General features: G+C 42.2%; 1 protein-coding gene across 1 annotated transcript in view; it reads right to left on the reverse strand.

Moving 5' to 3' along the window:
* Positions 1–19,797, reverse strand: part of Exn (Ephexin) — a 344,579-nt gene that overhangs the window by 73,063 nt on the left and 251,719 nt on the right. Inside the window, exons 21-22 of the mRNA XM_080273353.1 lie at positions 8,413–8,572; positions 7,857–7,967 (exon numbers count right to left, since the gene is read on the reverse strand). Of these exons, the coding sequence (XP_080129479.1) occupies positions 7,857–7,967; positions 8,413–8,572 (271 nt within the window). The remainder of the gene's footprint in view (positions 1–7,856; positions 7,968–8,412; positions 8,573–19,797) is intronic.

A 19,797-nucleotide genomic window follows, 5' to 3' on the forward strand; every position in this document is an offset into this window, starting at 1 on the left:
ATGTACTGGGGCCAGAGAGTGGGAAGGTTAGGAAAGGGAAAGTGTGAAGGATAGGAGGGAGGAGAGGATGGTGCAGGGAGTGTGTAAAGAGGAAGGGCAGAGAAGGAGAGAGCAGGAAGTGAGGTGCAGCAAATTTGAGGGTGGGAGTGAAAGGAGAGGTGGAGAAGGGATGAAATTGGAGTGTGAGCCTTGCTGTGTCAGTGTATGAACATGGTGAAAGGATTCATTTATGGCATACAGTATTATGTTTTTTTTTGTTTTATTTTCATTCTTTTATATCTTCCTGTCTCAGCCACAGATAACCCCCACCAAACAATCAACCAGTGCTACTTAATCTGTCATGGTAAATGAAAAATCTCACTTATTTACAACATTTTATCTAGTAGCTAATTTTTTTCTTAAATGTCAAATGATGCTACTTTAGTTTATATATATACCTGTATATATATATATATATATATATATATATATATATATATTGTTTCGTTTATAAAGGCTCCAACATGCTTGCATGCATTGGCCTTGGTCGCCTAATGGCAGCTCTCCATGCTGTTTGATCTCTGGCAGCCTCCCTATTTAGTCCCTTATCCCTGAGGTCACACTGAATGACCTCGTCCCAGGCCTTTTTCGGTCTACCTCTTGCTACCTACCCCCAACATTAACACTTCTCACTGTCTGCACCCAATTATCATCCCCCATCCTCTCCACATGCCCAAACCATCTCAATCTACCTCTCCTCATCACAATACCAATAAACTCCAGTCCCATCCTACTTCTCAACTCTTCCATCGTAAACCTAGCCCACCCTGGTCTGCAGTCAAGGACGCATTGACATCCACTTAATTGTTACCATTTCTGTTTGTCTGAGTCTGTGAATATCCTCTTCCTTTACTGCCTAGGTCTCACTACCATACAGCATTACACTCCTAACACATGTCGAATACAAAGATCCCCTAGCACAGAGGGAGAGCCTTCTCATGTCAGGGGAGGCAACAGCTCCCTGAACTTGTTGCAACCAATCCTCACTCTAGCCACAATGCTAGCTCCTGCCCCACCTCCAGCACACGTCATCCAAAAAACAAAACTCTTCCACACATTCAAGAGACTCACCAGCAAATTCAATCCTTTCACCCCACGCAATATCCACATGCTCTCCGCAACACACCGCACATATGAAATCAGCATTATCTTGCAGCCTACCTCTAATACCATTACATCTTGGGGCTGTTCGGCCAGACTGCCTAGGGAACAACTACTACAACCATTACATCTCTTATACACCCACATATCACAAACACTACACAAGATGGAACTACTTCCCACGCCCTAGTGACAAATCGCACATGGCCACTCTCCCTCATCTCTGACAGTACCACCACCAGCCCTATATACCATCACTTTTTTTTATCTGCATTTACTCATAAGCCCTTGTGCCCCATACCATCTCTCCACTTATGAAATCTTTCCTCTGCCTCCCTTTCATTCTCTGCAGTCAACACCAAATCAACAGCATACAACACCTCCCACGGGAGTTCATTTCTGAAGTCATGTGAGAGGGCTTCAAGTACCAACAAGGGGCTCAACTCTGACCTCTGTTGCACACGAACATTCACAGAAAACTGTTTACTGTATCTATCTATTGCCAGACGCCTAAATCCTGTAAGGGGTGGCCACAAACAATTCGCCTCCATATTGCATTGTACCCTGCCATTTCACTGCCCTGCTCATAGCTCACACCCCCTCTCTCATATACCTCTCCACTCCATCTCTTTATCTCATCCTTGGCCTTCCCCTCCCTCTCCCCCTCTCCATTTCACTCACATACACTTTCCTCATCAGACTCTCTCTCTCCATCCTCTCCACATGGCCAAACCACCTCAATGTGTTCCTCTTAACGCTTCCTATCACATCCACATCCACATCCACACCACAAAGCTCCTTCACTTCCTCATTTGTCAGTCTGTCTCACCATGTGACCACAAGCTCTGCTCAAATAACTCATTTCCATTGCTCTCACTCTAGACTTCTGTCCCTCCAACTACGTACAAGTTTCACTTCCATACGTTAGAGTTGGTATCACAATACTGTCATGCAGTAACTTTTTCAGCATGACATCACTCAAATCTCCATTGTGAGATTTGAGTGATGAGAGAGCACCCATATACATGGCCATAATGACCCTAACCAGCCACTCCTCAATCCCAAGCTCTCTCATTTCCTGATGCTGCTGAACAATGAATATAGCATCAGTGGTCCCTTTGCCTGGCATAGACCCAAACTACATCTCATCAATATTCGCCCTTTCTCTAATCACACCTTCTAGAACTCTCTCCATCACCTTCATTATCTGGTCTAAAAGCTTTATGCCTCCATAATTTCCTCTTTCCAGGGCATCACCCTTCCCCTTGCATGCATTTATAATAAAACTCTTCAGCCAATTATGTGCAACAACACACTCATATATAATTGTATTATCAGGTCAGTAACTAACCTCACTCTTATATCTCCTGAGGCTTTCAACATTTCGGCAGTCAACCCAGAGACACCTGCTGTCTTCCCCACCTGCATCTTGCCTATTGCCCTGCTCACAGTAGCAGTGTCAATCAAAGGCCAAGGGCGAAACACTGGATCTGCTGGCTTCAAACCCTCCCTGTCCCAGTCAAACTTCTCATTTAACAACTGGCTGTAATGCTCTCTCCATGCATCTTTAATATCCCCACCGTTCAGCACTACCCTTCCTTCATCATTCTTCATGCACTGTTTACCTATGATATCCCTATTCTCCCTCTTCATCTGATTTGCCACCTTAAAAATCATATTCTTCCCTTCCACACAGTTTAGGTTATCAAGTAAAAGTCTCTGTGACTCAGACTTCGTCCTGTAAACCTCTTTTCTAGCCCTACGCTTTGCAGCCATGTATTCCACCTTGTTACCACCCTTCTTCCATTTCCTGAAGAGCCTTCTTTTTTATTCAGCTTCAGCTTCTACACCCTTATCCCACCACCAAGTCACTTTATGTCTTGGTGGGCCTCTTGGCCTTCCACACACTGAATCATTAACTCTCACGAGATTTTCTGGAAAGCTCTTTATTGTTCATCAACACTTCTGTCAAAAGCTCCCTGTTCAGCCACAGCTCTACTCATCTTGCTATTGAAGATATCCCTTACTGCTTTGTTTTTCAACTTCCATATTTTCCTCCTAGGTGTGTAAGACCTCTTCTTCACTGCCTATTACATACCAATAATTTGTATTTCTGCACACACTCTTCACTTCCTATAACTTTAACATATATCACCAACCTTCTATCAGGCCTCCTGAGCTGGAAAGAGTCAATCTGGCTATTGTTTCCTCCAGCCTCATATGTACTCAACCTACTCTCTTTTCCTAAAATGTGTGTTGCACACAATCATGTGCACTGCCTCTTCAAATTCAAGTATCCTTTCTCCTTCCACATTCCTCTTACCATATGCACATCCCCCATGCACCCCTTCATAGCCTTTAGCTGATTCACCCACAAGACCATTTAAGTCTCCACTCAAAACTACAATCTAATCAACCCCCATACCACTTACCACACATACCAAGTCATCCCAGGATCTATTTTTTACTACATCATCCAAGCCAGCCTGTGGAACATATGCCAATATGATCGAAACTGGAGGTGAATAACTTATTTTTTGTGTGTGTTATAAATCACAGACATCATTTCCCAAACTTCTTCCTGCATGTGGTGTGGTGGCCACTAGTAATGCATGGCACCTGTCTGGGCAACTTGCATCCTCTGATCGCGCAAAACACCACCTCTTCATCTCGCTCTCCCTTTGGCCTTAGACCACCTACAGACCTCCAGTTTCTTTCTAAGATTAGACTAAAACATGTTTGGTTAGGTATATGAGGTCAAAACCAATCTTTCTATATAACTAGGCTGCTTTCCCCAAAGAAAGGGAGGTAGCTGAGACAGGACGACAACTCCCAATTTACTCATCCATACACACACACACACACACACACACACACACACACACACACACACGCGAGACTTGAGAGAGACACGAACCTGGTGAGAGGTATATTAGGCAAAATTGACCCCGAAGGAGACAAGTGGGTAAAAGAAATTGAGGAAGTAAGGAGGATAGGGCCTTATAAGAAAGGGGAAACAAGACCAATGAGAGTCAAGTTGACATCAGAAAGTTTAGTAAATGATATACTCAAAATGGCCTGGAAATTAAGCAAAGAGGCAGGGATGAAAAATATTATAATAAGAAAAGATTTAAATGAAGAAGAAAGAGAAGTTTTAAAATCACTGAAGGATCAAGTTAAGGAAAAAAAATGATAAGAGGACAGAGGAAGAATGTAATACTTTTTTTTTGGAGAGTAATGGATATGAAAGTAAGGAAGTGGTATATAAGGAAATAGAAGCGAAGGAAATTAAGGAGGATAGCTATGAAAGATCAGAAATTGAGGAAGTGGTACTGATGGAGAGAACAGGGTATAAAAAACAAAAATAATTTAAAGGTGATATACACTAATATTGATGGTTTAATATCGGCAAAGCTTGAAATTAATGATTTCCTGAGAGAATATGAACCTGATGTCATGTGCTTTGTAGAGACCAAATTAAGAGAGGATATTGATGCTCATTTGGGAGACGGTAAGTACAATCTGTGGAGAAGAGACCGAAAAGAAAAAACAGGAGGAGGAGTGATGATAGCAGTGAAGAACAACATAAATGTAGATACCATGGAAACGGGAGAAGGCAGGGCTGAAGTGATATATATGAAATTAGAAACTGGAGAGAAAGTCAAGAGAGATATGGCAGTAGTGTATGTTCCCCCTAAGACAAGAGCATGGAATGATGATGAATACCAGGAGATGATGTCAGATATGGCTAGTTACAAATATTTAAAAAAAACAATTGAGAAAAGCAACAGTATAATTTTGGTGGGTGACTTTAACTGTAAAGAGGTGAACTGGGAGGAATGGGACTCAGGAGGCAGCAAGGATTTGTGGGGCACTATATTATTAAATATAATCAAGAATAATATGATGCAATGGGTCAAAGAAGAGACACGGTTCCGAGGTGAGGACACACCAGCAAGGTTAGATTTACTGTTTACCAAAGAACTCGATGTAATAGAATCATTGAAATATTTCTGTCCTATAGGAAAAAGTGATCATGTGGTCATTATATTCCAGATGATAATAGGGAACGTCGAGCCACGAGATGAGCTTCATAGACACGGAAGATACAACTTTGGAAAAGCTAATTTCACAGGACTCAGGAAATTTTTTGAAAATGTGGATTGGAGAAAATTCAGAGAAACAAGAGAGATACAAAAGAAGTGGGATATCTCTCTAGACCTCTATAATTTGGGAGTGGAAAAATTTGTACCAAGAGGAAGAGGGAAAGAAAACAGGAAAAAGGAGTGGTTTAATAAAAGGTGTATGATAGCAAAAAAGAGAGAGATAAGGCATGGAACAACTGGAGAAAGAGAGGCAACACCATAACAAAGGAAGAATATAGAAGAACTAGAAATGAATACACATGAATACATAGAGAAGAAGAAAGGAATTTTGAAAAAGGTATAATAGACAAATGCAAGGATGAACCCAAACTGTTTTATAGATTTGTTAATGGCAAACTGAAACAAACGGAAGGAATCACCAAATTGAAAGTAAAAGGAGAGGTCTATAAAGATGCAGCAATGCAAGCTGAAGTAATGAACAAATGTTTCCAATCAGTTTTCACTAATGAAAAAGAGTTTGTGGAAGGGGAGGGAGTGACTAGAAATGTACCGGTGGTAAAAGATATAAAAGTGGAGGTATGGGAAGTGTACAAATTATTGGAAACCCATACAAATTATTGGAAACCCAAGATGTAAGGAAAGCCCCAGGACCTGATGGAATTTCTAATTGGGTACTGAAGGAATGCAGAGAACAACTGGCAGATAAAATTCACAGTTTAATTATGTGTTCTCTGGAAGAGGGGAAAGTGCCAAAAGAATGGAAGAGGGCAAATGTGGTACCAATTTATAAGGAAGGAAACAGGGAAGAACCCCTGAATTATAGACCAGTGTCTCTAACCAGCATGGTTGCAAAATTGTGCGAGAGAATCCTGAAAGACAGATGGATAAAATATCTAGAAGAGATGAATATTTTGGCCGAATGTCAGTTTGGATTCACAAGTGGAAGGTCATGTGTTTCTAACTTGTTGAGCTTTTACTCAAGAGCGATTGACGTAGTACAGGAGAGAGATGGCTGGGTGGATTGTGTGTACTTAGACTTAGAGAAGGCCTTTGACAAGGTACCTCATAAGAGACTAACATGGAAACTAGAATATATAGGAGGACTGAAGGGGAAACTCCTGGAATGGATGAGAGACTTCTTGAGGGACAGACAAATGAGGACAGTAATAAAGGATAGGATGTCTGGATGGAGGGAAGTAACAAGTGGAGTCCCCCAGGGCTCAGTGTTGGCGCCAGTAATGTTCCTGATTTACGTAAATGATATGGTAGATGGAGTGAACAGTTATGCAAGTCTGTTTGCTGATGATGTAAAGATCTTGAGGAAGGTAGAGGTTGAGGAGGATTGTAAAATGCTGCAGGAGGATCTGGATAGGATACATGATTGGAGCCGGACGTGGGAAATGAAATTTAATGTAAAGAAATGTAAAATATTGGAAATGTGTAAAAGTACCAGGAGGCCATCACTAAATTATTTGTTGGGTAATGAATTAATCACTAAAATGAGAGAAGAGAAAGACTTGGGAGTGCTGGTCCAAGATAGTTTGTCACCTGAAAAGCACATTAATAAGATAGTTAGAGAGACTTATAAACTCCTGACTAACATAAGAGTACCATTTCATTATATGGATGAGGAGATGGTGAAAAAATTGATAGTGGCCATGATCCGCCCCAGGTTAGAATATGCAGCAGTAGTGTGGTCCCCACACAAAAAGAAAGATATGAACAAGATTGAGAGAATACAAAGAACAACCAAGATGGTCCCCAGTCTGGCAGATCTGTCATACAGAGAGAGGCTGGAAAAGCTGGATTTGCCTTCCTTAGAGGAAAGGAGAAAGTGGGGAGACATGATTGCAGTGTTCAGGACCATGGTGGGAGTAGATAAAATTGACCGAGATGATCTGTTTTTATGGGATAAGAGAGCAACAAGAGGACACGGAATGAAATTGAAAAAGTCAAGCTGCTTGAAGGATATCAAGAAACATAGCTTTCCTTACAGAAGTATAGATTTATGGAACAGCCTTGACAGAGAGATCATCCAGTCTAAAAACTTAAATGAGTTTGAAGCTAAATTTGACTTACTGAGAAACAGCGATGGGAACCCACGAGCATAGCATATTTCGTATGTATCTCAATTAGGTATATTGGGTAAATACATAAGTATTTGGAACGACTTAAACGAAAAGGTGGTGCAGGAGAAAAACATTCATGTGTGTAAAAGTAAACTAGGTAAATGTGGATATGGAGACAGGACAACACAAGCATCGCTCAATTCCTGTATACTACAAATAGGTAAATACAGTACACACACACACACACACATTATTCGTATCTTAGCCCCAACGGGAGGAGGGACAGATTCTCACCACACCACACCACACAAGGGTCAACTGCGCAGTGCAGTCAGCGACATCCGCAGCAAGGCCCAACAGCAGAGCTGGTTTATCCCTGCCACATCATAATGGACCCATCCCCTTACCCGCACCTGACCTTAACAGCTTTTCCCATATCTGCCACACCAGTGATGTGGGTACAAACTGCTGCATCCAAAGGGTTAAGAAGGCACTGCAATGGTGAAGGGGTCAGTATATCAAGACAATAATAATAAATTACCTGAGGACAATCCCACTCTTCATAAATGCGTTCATCAGGGTTGTCAGAACTGCGAGGGGTGACTGCTTCCACCCAGCGTGTTCGGTCTGACTCCATGGGACATGACACAATCTGACACAAACATTTATGCAGCAGTAATTCCTGGCAGAATTTATCGTGGGACTGCAAGAAGTTATACTCTGAGCAGTGAGGGTACTAAGGTCAAAATTTACAATCTATATAAACTGCGTTTGTTAAAATGAACTACTATCATTATATGACACTATATTACCCAAGAAATGTCATGATCTGTGTCTTTATGAAATATTAACAAATATATATATATCTATTTTTTTTTTTTTTTTTTTTTTTTTTTTTTTTTTTTTGAGGTATAACAAGACAGTGTATATGATTTGTTCTTATGCTAGTCTGAAATGACCAAATCATTATCATCCTCTCCTTTTTTTTATATCAAATGACAGAATTATTACCTTGTCAGCAACAGTTTTACACACCTTAAACCACAAAGGTAACCTAAATAATCTTGTGCAATATAAATATGTTAAGCTCAACTAACCATCTCAACAGTCTTGTTTTCATGGTTCTGCAACATGGTGATGATAAGAAGGTTCTTGTGGCCATCAAGAAGCCTAGCTGGGAAGCGGTCAGAGGCATCCAGCTCCAGCACCTGAACCATATTTCTTGAGCAGTAATCCAATACCAGGTACTGATCCTCACTGTAAGAAGGAGAGGGAAAAGAAAAATTTATTATTATTAGTGTTCTGTCTCCTCTATGGAAGCTTTTTATGTTTATAATAAGGATGCTTTATGGCAGATGAGAATATTCATATGGCTTCAAGATGATGATACAGGAGCATAACGAGAATTAACCCATGTAACTACTTATGACAGGTGCCCTTATAAAAACACAGATTTTCTGGGGATGGCCCCAAGACAGTAGTGGGAGGGTATCTAATTTTTTTCTTCCCCTCTAAGCGAACTGTTAAAGCTACAATGTAAACATGTTCTTAGCAGTCTCTCTCAGCAATTCTTAGGATTACTGTTCAGTACAACACTACTCAAATTTTCAAACATTTGCATAAAATGGCAGGATCATCAATCTGCCCTTTAGTAATAGAAATAAGATGCACGGTGAGCTCCACGAACCGATTATCACTTCTTCATAATCAATCCAAGCCTCAAACTAGGATTATAGATAACTAATAAACTACCTTAAAAGAATAAAAGACTCTCAAAAACTGGGACTAAAAAATGAATAAATAAAAGTTCTAGATGCAACATCAGCCAAAAAGGAAAACAAAAAAATATAGGTCAGAAAAAAAAAAATGGTCTGCAGATGCACAGTCATATCTGATGACCACTCTAATCAGCATACCAGTACTTTGTAATGCAATAACTGTTCAGCTTAAATGGACCACATCAGTAACATGGAAATTCTGCAACATCAGATGTAGTTCCCAGTCCTTCAACTTTGGCTGTGTCAAAATGAAATTCCTCAATCCAGTTGTAAAACGAAAAACTCAGCTTGCATTTGGGGTACCTCGTATCAGTTTTGATAAATTCCATAGGTTCTGTGTATTTGTTACTGCACAGTACCATTATCACTCACCATGTTTGTTACCAATTATGTGTGATAACCAAGAGATCTGCGTACTCTTGCTAACATCTGTGCAAGGAAGGCCTTGGAAGTAGCCACTACCTTTTTCAGGTACAGGATAGTCTGCAGGTATACACGCTGAGTGATATGGAGAATAGGGGGTAAGTTGGATGATCATAAGGTAATGATTCAGTCTGTGTGTGGATGACTGATTAAGAAAGTTTGTGTCTGAAAGACTGTACAGAGGCTGGGGGAGTAGACCATCTGATGGGTACATAGTGGTGTCTAACACAGAGGTGCAAAAGTGATGGGTGAACGAAGGTAGGGATTACCGAATGAATCAGTGCCTACAAATAGGGCAGAAAGGTGGCTGCAGAAAGGGGGGGAGGGGCATATTTTGAGAAGCGACTGGGTATGCATATATGATTTGGAGCAAATGGAAGAGGTGGATGGCATGTGTAAGGTATTACACAGAACAATCTGTAAGGCATGTGAGGAAATGCGTGGCATGAAAAGAAGACTTAAGGAGTGTAAGGAACAGAGTGGTGGAATGAGGAGATGATGCAAGCTGTGAAAGAGAAGAAAGCACATAGTTCTGGGATGGGAATGAGAGGACTGGAAAAGGTGGATGTAAAGATGAGGAGAGAGGTGAAGAGACTAGTAAGAGAAAGTAAGAAATTGAGTGGATGATGAGTTTGGAAGAAATCCAAGTATAAAATGATGGGAATGTAAGAAACTGTTTAGAAAAGTGGTCAAGATAGTAAAACAGAACGATAGGGAATGTAGTTGAGGTGTGAAAGATAAAAATGGCAAAATGTTGGTGGACAATGGAAAGGATGTGAACAAACAGACAGAACATTTTAAGGAACTGCTGAATACAGAAAACAAAAGTATTGCATGTACAAGTGGTTGGGGAATGGCTGGGAAAAGAAGACAGTGAGAAGGGGAGAAGAGATTAGTAGAATTAAAGTACCTGAAACACTGAAGAAAGCAAAATGGGGAAAGCACCTAAAATTGAGGCAGTGTGTAGAACTGTTTAAATATGGGGGAGATGGTGATACAGTGGATATGAAAAATGTGCAGATTGGCCTGAGGGGAAGGTAGGGTTCTGCAGGACTAGAAGTTCCCCTTTACAATGGAAAAGGGAAAGAAGTGTGTGGCTGTGACCGTGGGATTTGTCGTCTCAGTTAAAGGAAAGATATAGGTAGGATACTTGTTCACAGGGATGGATGACTAAGAAATAAGTTAAAGAAGAACACAGGTTTTGGGATGTGAAGGGGTTGAGTAGACCAGATATTTATTCTAAGATGTTGGGTAGAAAATTATCTAAAGAAGGGAAAGGAAGGGGTTGAGTAGATTGGATATTTGTTCGAAGATGTTTGGTCTGCCTTCATGTACCTGGCGAAAGCATAAGACAGAGCAAACAGATAAAGAATAGCAGACAGGAAGTTGCTGAATGCTGTCAAGAGCATGTATGAAGACAAAAGACTTGCAGTATGTGTGTGCAGAGTGAACAGAGTGAGTTCTTTTATTTGAATGTTGAACTGAAAATATAAATAGTTGCCAGGAGGAGGCTGTAGCACCAGCTGATCAGGGTGGTACTTCCGAGAGGAATGGGAATACTGGTGATGGGGATAGCTGGAGCTCCTGTTTCACTAGCTACCTACTCATCCCCCTTCGCTGACCTTTTCAATGTGACACTAACATGGAGAGTAGACCAGCATACTCTCCCAAACACTTCCTCCAACTGTCTCATACACTACACTGCATGTGCTTTACATATCACACAATGTACCCCACTATGTCACAGGGGTTGATGCAAGCAAGGGCATGTGGCCAGAAAACTTTGCCACTGCTACCTAGTGGTGGACCTTTTGAGGGGAGGCATGATGAGGGCTCCGCCAGCATAGATCGTGGGTCCAGGGTGAGATGGGGCTCAAATCTGTGCTAGAGGGTATAGGGCACTGCGGTTCCCAGGCTGCTGTTTCTGCCCAATGGAGAGGAGCCTGAACCTGGGAGTAGCTACCCGCTAGGCTGCCTTATCAATGGTTGTATAATGGCAGTGCATTTACAATGCCAAGGCATAACGAGGTTGTCCCGGTAGCTGTCCTGCCAAGGTGTCTCGAGGCAACTACCAAAGTCACTGGTCTAGGCTGATGGGTGAGGGGTCCCAGATCCATTGCCTAGACCTGGAACTATGCAGTGAGTGAGGCCTGTGGCATGTCTCTCCCCTTCATTATTTTACTGATTATGACCAGGTTAAAGAATGAAATTCAAAGCAAGCCTGAGAACACTAAATCACCCAGGGGGATCATAATGGTGTTGTGGAATGTGGGAAGTTTGAGGGGTAGAGCTGGGGAAGTGGTTGAGGCAATTGAGTAGGAGGTGGGTGGATGTGGGATGTGTCAGAAAGACTGCTGGAAGGGATTGTAATTATAAGTTGTTCTGGCAGGGCAGGACAGATGGATATGGTAGTGTGGGTGTGTTGGTTGGGGAGAAATGGGTGGAATATGTCAAGAATGTTATGAGAGTATGTGATAGGATAACAGCTGTGAAAATTCTGTTCAGTGGGAAAATGGTTGCATTTATATCAGCATATGCTTCACAGGCAAGCGTGGATGGGATAGAGAAGGATAGATTTTGGGATGATTTAATACATGTAGTAAGTGGTATAGGCGATGATGAGATTGTAGTTTTGGGAGGGGAATTAAATGGTCATGTAGGTGACGCAGCTCAAGGATATGGAGGAAATCATGGGGGATGTGCACATGGCGCAAGAAATGAAGAAGGGAAAAGGATACTCAAGTTTGGAGAGGTAATGAACATGACTGTGTGCAACACACATTAGGAAAAGAGGGAGTAGGTTCATTACATACAAGTCAGGGAGAAATAGCAGCCAGACAGACTATTTCCTGGTCAGGAGGGCTCATAAGAGGTTAGTGAGAGACGTTAAAGTTATAGGGAGTGAGGAATGTGTGCAGCAACACAAGTTATTGATATGTGACATTGTGCTTATGAAAAAGAGGACCTATGCACCTAGGACGAAAATATGGAAGCTGAAAAACCAAGCAGTAAGGGATGCCCTCTATAGTGAGATGAAGAAAGTGGTGGCTGAACAGGCAGACATTGACAGAAGTGTTAATGAGCAGTAAAGAGCTCTCAAGAGCAACCTCTTGAGAGTTTTTGATTTAGTATGTGGATGGACAAGAGGCCCACCAAGACCTACTGTAAAGTACCTTGGTGGTGAGAAAAGGGTATAGAAGCTGCAGTTAAGGAGAAGAAAAGGCTTTTCCAGGAATGGAGGAAGGGTGGTAACAAAAAGGAATACTTAGCTGCCAGGTGTAGGGCTAGAAAAAAGGTTTATAGGGCAAAGTCTGAGTCACAGAGACTTTACTTGATCACCTAAATAATGTGAAAAAGAAGAATATGATATTTAAGGTGGCCAATCAGATGAAGAGGGGAGAACAGGGATATCACAGGTGAACAGTGTGTGAAGGATGATGAAGGAAAGGTAGTGGTGAACCGTGGGGATATTAAAGACTCATGGAGAGAGCACTACAGTCGGTTGTTGAATAAGGAATCTGACTTGGACAGGGACAGTTTGGAACCAGCAGATCCAGTGTTTGGCCCTTGGCCTTTGACTGACACTGCTACTGTGAGCAGGGCAACAGGAAGGATGCAGATGGGGAAGGCATCGTGTCTGGGTTGACAGCTGAAATGTTGAAAGCCTCAGGAGATATAAGAGTGAGGTTTAGTCATTAGTCACTGACCTGATAAATAAGATTATAATGTGTGTGTTGTCCCAGATAATTTGGCTGAAGATTGTAACTGTAAATGTGTACAAGGGGAAGGTTGATGGCCTGGAAAGAGGAAACTATAGAGGCATAGTGGTTGATAGGGGTGCTCACATCCACTCACTTGATGTAGCGCTGCTCTCAGGTGCCTGCCCTTTCCTCTCTTCCTTCCTTCTTTCCATCCTTCCTCTTCTGTCTTTCCTTCCTTCAGTCTTTTCTCTTCCTTCTTTCTATGGGCGACTCTACACTGAGTGACGAGCCAAATGGTGTCTTGTATGCCAGGAAACCAATTACTTCACTGGGTGGTAACCATTTAACCAAATTATGGCACCTGGTGGTTTAGTGGACAATTAAGGTGCTCCAATCGGATTGAGCTGGTGCAGGTTTATATCCAAGGGGTGGTTGGGGTTTACTGCTCACGTAATGCCACTAGGGGATGAGCAACGCTGGTCACTCTCATCTTAAATGTCAGGACCAACTTGCCTAACCCCGGGCTCCTACGCACCTCATGAGGCAACACTGGATTAGAATGCTAAAGCTTCTAGACCAGATAATGAAGGTAATGGAGAGAGTTCTAGAAGGTATGATCAGGGAAAGAGTGAATATTGATGAGATGCAGTTTTGGTTTCTGGGAGGAAAAGGGACCTCTGATGCCATATTCATTGTTTGACAGCTTCACGAAAAATATATAGGAAAGAAAAGGGAACTGTACTTTGTTTTTGTTGTGGCCTTTGACAGAGTCCCTAGAGAGGTGAAGAAGCGGGCAATGAGAAAGTTTGGGATCAAGGAGTGGCTGGTTAAGATCGTTATGGTGATGTATGTGGGTGCTTGCACCCAGCTCGGGTGAATGGAGATTTGAGTGGAGTTTTCCATGGATGTTGGTGTGCACCATGGGTCAGTTTTGAGCCCCTTGTTGTTTATCATGGTACTTGAAGCCCTCTCAAGTGACTTCAGAATTGGACTCTCGTGGGAGATGTATGCTTATGATTTGGTGCTGACTGCAGAGAAAAGGGAGGTGGAAGAAAGATTTAGGAAGTGGAGAGATAGTTTCGGGAACAAGGGCTTATGAGTAAATACAGATAAAGCAATAGTGATGGTATCTAGGGCTGGTGGAGGTAGTGTCAAAGAAGAGGGAGGGTGGCGATGTGCTATTTGCCACAAGGGCAATGTCTGTGCAGTGTCTGTGATAAGTGGGTCCGTAAAAGTTGTAGTGGTATTAGAGGTAGACTGCGAGATAATGCTGATTTCTTGTGTGCGGTGTGTCAGGGAGAGCAGGTGGAGACTGTCAAGGTGAAAGGACTGAACTTGCTGATGAGTCACTTGAGTGTGTGGAAGAGTTTTCTTATTTGGGAGATACATGTTATGTGCTGGAGGTGGGGCTGGGGCTAGCTGTGTGGCTAGAGTGAGGAGTGGTTGGAAGAAGTTCAGGGAGCTGTTGCTTCTCCTGACATTGACAGGGCTCTTCCTCTGTCCTAAGGAATCTTTGTATTCAGCATGTTTTAGGAGTGTAATGCTGTATGGTGAGACCTGGGCAGTCGAGGAAGAGGATATTCGCAGGCTCAAACATATGGAAATGACAATGGTTAGGTGGATGTGCAGGTGTCCCTATGTGCAAGGCCTGGGGTGGCTAGGTTTATGATGGAAAAGTTAAGGGATGTGACTAGAGTGTATTGGTGATGTGATGAGGAGAGGTAGATTGAGATGGTTTGGACATGGGGAGAGGATGGGGGATGATAAATGGGCGCAGAAAGTGAGGAGTGTTAATGTTAGGGGTAGGGTTGAAAGAGGTAGACCAGAAATGATCTGGGATGAAGTCATTCAGTGTGACCTCAGGGAAAAGGGACTGAATAGGGAAGCAGCCAGAGATCAAGCAGCATGGAGAGCTGCCATTAGGTGACCAAGGCTGATGCATGCAAGCATGTTGGAGCCTTCAAATATGAACAAACGAACAAACGGGAAGTTGCTGAATGCTGTCAAGAGCAAGTATGAAGACACCAAACTTGCAGTATGTGTGTGGAGAGTGAACAAAGTGAGTTCTTTTATTTGAATGTTGAAATGGATGTGTCATGTCCCCATAGTTGTTCAGTATACATGTGGATGGCATTAAAAAAGAAATAGAAAGTGGGGCAATAGATGTTGGAGTGTTCATTATGAGATAGGGTAGGGTTTGGGAACTGCCTGTACTTTTGCTTGCCGATGATACTCCTGTGTACTGGTATGTGAAAAGATGAAGTCTAAAACAGAATGTAGCTATAAGTAAAGTTATGGTCTTTGAGAGAATGAAGTCACAGATTTATTGGATGCACAGTGAGGCTTGATGGTCAGGAAATGAAGACTGTGAGTGGCTGCAAGTATTTAAGTACAGTAGTGTGATGAATAAGGATGGACGTTTAGATGATGACATGCATGAAAGAGTACAGGAGGGAAGACAGGTTGCTAGTTCACTGAAAGTAGTGATAAGGAATAGGAAAACATTGTTGCATGACAGTATTGTGGTCCCTACTCTGCTGTATGGAAGTGAAGCTTGAACCCTGCTGGAAGGAGACAGGTCAATAATGAGAGAAGTAAAAATCAGTTACTTGGGAGGAGCATGTGGTGTTACATGGAGTGACAAACTGACAAATAAGGAAGTGAAGGAGCATTGTGGTGTTGGTGTGAATGAGATTGAAGGCATTAGCAGAAATACTCTGAGGTGGTCTGTCTATGTAAACAGGATGGAGAATGAGAAGCTGACTAGAAGACTGCATGTAAGTGAGGGAGAGGGGGGAAACCAAGGATAAGGAAGGATGGAGTTGAGAGATAGCTATATTAGAGAGGGGTGTGTGAGTTGGAAGGAGAGCAGCCCAATGGCAGAGGGCAGGGAGACAAAGTAATATGCTTGTTTCCATCCTGGATGGAATCAAGGTGCCTAGCATGCCACTCACATGTTTCTCAGTAATCCATAAGCCCTTCCAGTTATCCTGCTAATATGTTCTTCTGGTGATGAGTCACCTTGTGATTACTCTTTGATATTTTTTTTTCTTTTGCTTTTCTCATCACCTTTCTTCCCATTTTGTATTCCCATATGGATCTCTTGTCATTCATTCCCATTTCTACAACATGGCATTTTTTGCAATGAAATCCATTTCCAAGGTCTGGCTCCAAGACACAATTTATGCAGGTCTTTTTGCAATTCTTTACAATTATCTTTATTTCTAATGCATTTAATAATCTTTGCATTATCTGCAAACATATTCCTATGACTACTCAGCCATTCAAGCATAATTAATCAAACCCTTCCAGAACCCATTCAAGTCCATCAAATCCATTCAGGCTCAGTCTGATCAGTTCAGCTTCAGTACAGATACTTCATGGATATTCCATCCATTTCGGTCCAGACAAGTCAATTCAGGTCAAAGTAGAAGTCCACTTAGGGTCATCAATGCCACTTTTAAGTCTAATTAGGTTTTTCATATCCAGTCAACTAAGGTCTTTGTTCCAGTCTACAGTAGGTATGGTGGACGAAGGGAGTGGGTGGGATGACTGTGGGTGGTGAGTCATGAAGTTGGAGGTATACCCCGTGAAACCTGGCATTAAAGGCTTGCTAAACTGATAATGTGTATAGAGTTTCCTCATAATCCAATAAGGGGACAATTATGAGTGGAGTGGGTGGGACAGACATGGATAGTAATGAATGGTAGTTTCAAGGTTTTCTTTTGCAAGAAGAAAGCAAGCAGGAAATGTTCTCAAGTACCACTCATAATTGCCATTGCACTTGACATCTCAAAGGCTTTCGATCGAGTCTGGCATAAATCTTTAATTTCCAAACTGCCCTCTTACCGTTTCTATCCTTCTATCTGTGCCTTCATCTCTAGCTTCCTTTCTGGTCGTTCTATAGCCGCTGTTGTAGATGGCTATTGTTCTCCTAGATCTATTAACAGTGGTGTTCCTCAGGGCTCTGTCCTATCACCAACTCTCTTCCTTTTATTCATCAATGACCTTCTAAGCTGTACATCTAAACCTATCCACTCATACGCTGATGACTCCACCCTTCACCTTTTCATTCGATTCCCACAACGTCCATATCAGTAGTTACTTCAACAGGCAAGGGATGAGGCTGTGGCACACCTAATGTCTGACTTGGCTCGTATCTCTGACTGGGGTAAAAATAATCTGGTTGTTTTTAATGCATCAAAGACTCAGTTTTTGCACCTATCAACCCGACAAAATCTTCCACAGGTATACCCACTTATGTTTAATAATACTCAACTTAATCCTACATCATCGTTGAACATGCTTAGGGTTTCATTTGCTCGGGACTTGTCTTGGAAAGATCATATTACAGTAATCCCTCTAATATCCGAACGCCCAATATCCGAACATCCCCACTAACCGGACATAATCCTCCTGGGATCCAATATTCCCAAAATGGGCCAAAAACCACAAAAAATTCGAAAAAAATCGGAATTTTTTCCCTCCCATAATTTGAAATTCCCGCCTGGCGCCAAACAGCTGTTACACCATGGTCCCTTCACTCCTTCCTTCCTCCCCCTCCCCCCTCCCCTGTCAGGTTGCCATTTGGTATTTTTCATTACCAAGTGTGGGCCAATTTGGTAATGAAAAATCGTTTGGTAATGAATTAAAATAATGCATTACCAAATGGATTTTTCACATGTATGAGGATACACAGGACGGAGATGGTGGATTGTTTGCTCTCTCTGATTAATCTGCTACCCTACACAGTGTGAAAATAATCAACATGGTGTTAGTTATAAGGAGAGTGATTACATGTATTTCCACTTGTATATATAATTAGTGAAGAATATATGCTAGCTTTACAAATTTGGTAATGAAAAGTTATATTTGACAATGAAAGTTGAGGAGATTGGTAATGTGGCTGTTGCGATCTGGCAACTGTGTTACCCCACCAACATCAACAGTCACAGCTTAACTCCGATGGAGAGCAGATACTCATAACAGTGCAAGCCACAGGTGCTTGTTCTTTGTGAATAAACAGTGAATAAACTGCAATACCTTGCCACTAGAACACACAGGAATTTACAGTGTTGTGCAGTGTTAAGAAATTAGAATTTAGAGTGCAGAGGATTAACTGTGGACTGCAAACTGGCGGTTCAAACCAGTCCAAGAGCAAGGGACTTGTAAGTACCCAGAATGTTTAATATTGTATAAACTCACCTCTAAAACCTCATTTTATGGTTCTTTTGCATTTATTTCAGTCTTTTATGTCCCTTATTGGTGTGATTTGGGTCTTAAATAGGTGCAATGCATGTCCAGAGGGAGTTGTATAGGTGTTTTTCAGAGTCAGGGTCCATAAGTACAAGTTTATAAGCTGGGGCCCAATATCCGGACAGGACCACTATCCGGACCTGCCTATGGCTCTATTGATCCGGATATTGGAGGGGTTACTGTACATCTCTTGTAAAATCTGCTTCCAAGCGATTGGGTGTGCTAAGCCGACTCCGTTCCTTCTTTACCCCTGCACAATTGTTGACTCTATACAGGGGTTTTATCCGCCCCTGTGTGGAGTACAACTCTCATGTATGGGGGGGCTCCCCACATACAGCTCTTCTCAATAGGGTGGAGTCAAAGGCTTTTCGTCTCATTAACTCTCCCCCTCTTACTGACTCCCTTCAACCTCTGTCTCTTCGCCGCAGTGTTGCATCTTTATCTCTTTTCTATCGCTACTTCAATGGTCACTGTTCCTCTGAACTGTCTGCATGCATTCCTCCACTTCTACAACGGGCACATAGCACCCTTCTAGCAGCAAACTCTCACCCCTTTTCTGTCCAACTCTCTAATGCAAGAGTCAATCGTTACTCCCAGTCCTTCATTTATGCAACAGGTCAACTCTGGAACTGTCTCTCTCTCTGTCTGTATTTCCTGCTTCCTATGATCTCCAGTCTTTCAAACGCAGTGTGTCCAGGTATCTCGAAATGAATGGATCTTGGATTTGGCTCTCTCTTGTATTTTGTTTTTCTCTTGGAGGGAACAGTATTGCGGGCTCATTGCCTTTGGTTCCTTCTTCCTCACATTAAAAAAAAAAAAAAAAAAAAAATGTCATCCTACAATGAGGTAAAATATAGAGACTGAAATCTAGGGAAAGGTGTGTCATATTCACTTCCCTAAATGTTCTTCACCAAATTAGGTGTGTCTTTGAAAAGAAGTATGCTTGTAAGCCACTTGCAACCACCACAAAGCATCGTTGGGTTGAGAGAAACAACTCAGACCAGCCACTGGCGAAGGTAAAGAGCGCGCGCATACAACTCCCATGTGTGTGTGAAGTCATGCAAAATCTCCCCAGTCGAAAATTGTCACCTGTTCCTCTTTAACACAGTCACTAACCAGATAGATACTTAGGGTTGGGCTGATAAGCAATTCTGCCAATTACTGAATAACCCCTTAAGACTGCAATTATTTCTGGCAGGGCACCCTCCCCAGTCGCAATTCAGGAGTGTTTTGGCGACTTTCACCAAGGACAGATTGAGTGTGTTCTGACTAAAGAGGAAGAATTTACACACCTGACAATGCAATCCACACCCCTGTAGGCCTA

This window comes from Coenobita brevimanus, chromosome 54 (assembly GCF_032717465.1).
Source record: "Coenobita brevimanus isolate Jiangsu-jjx chromosome 54, ASM3271746v2, whole genome shotgun sequence".
NCBI lineage: Eukaryota > Metazoa > Arthropoda > Malacostraca > Decapoda > Coenobitidae > Coenobita > Coenobita brevimanus.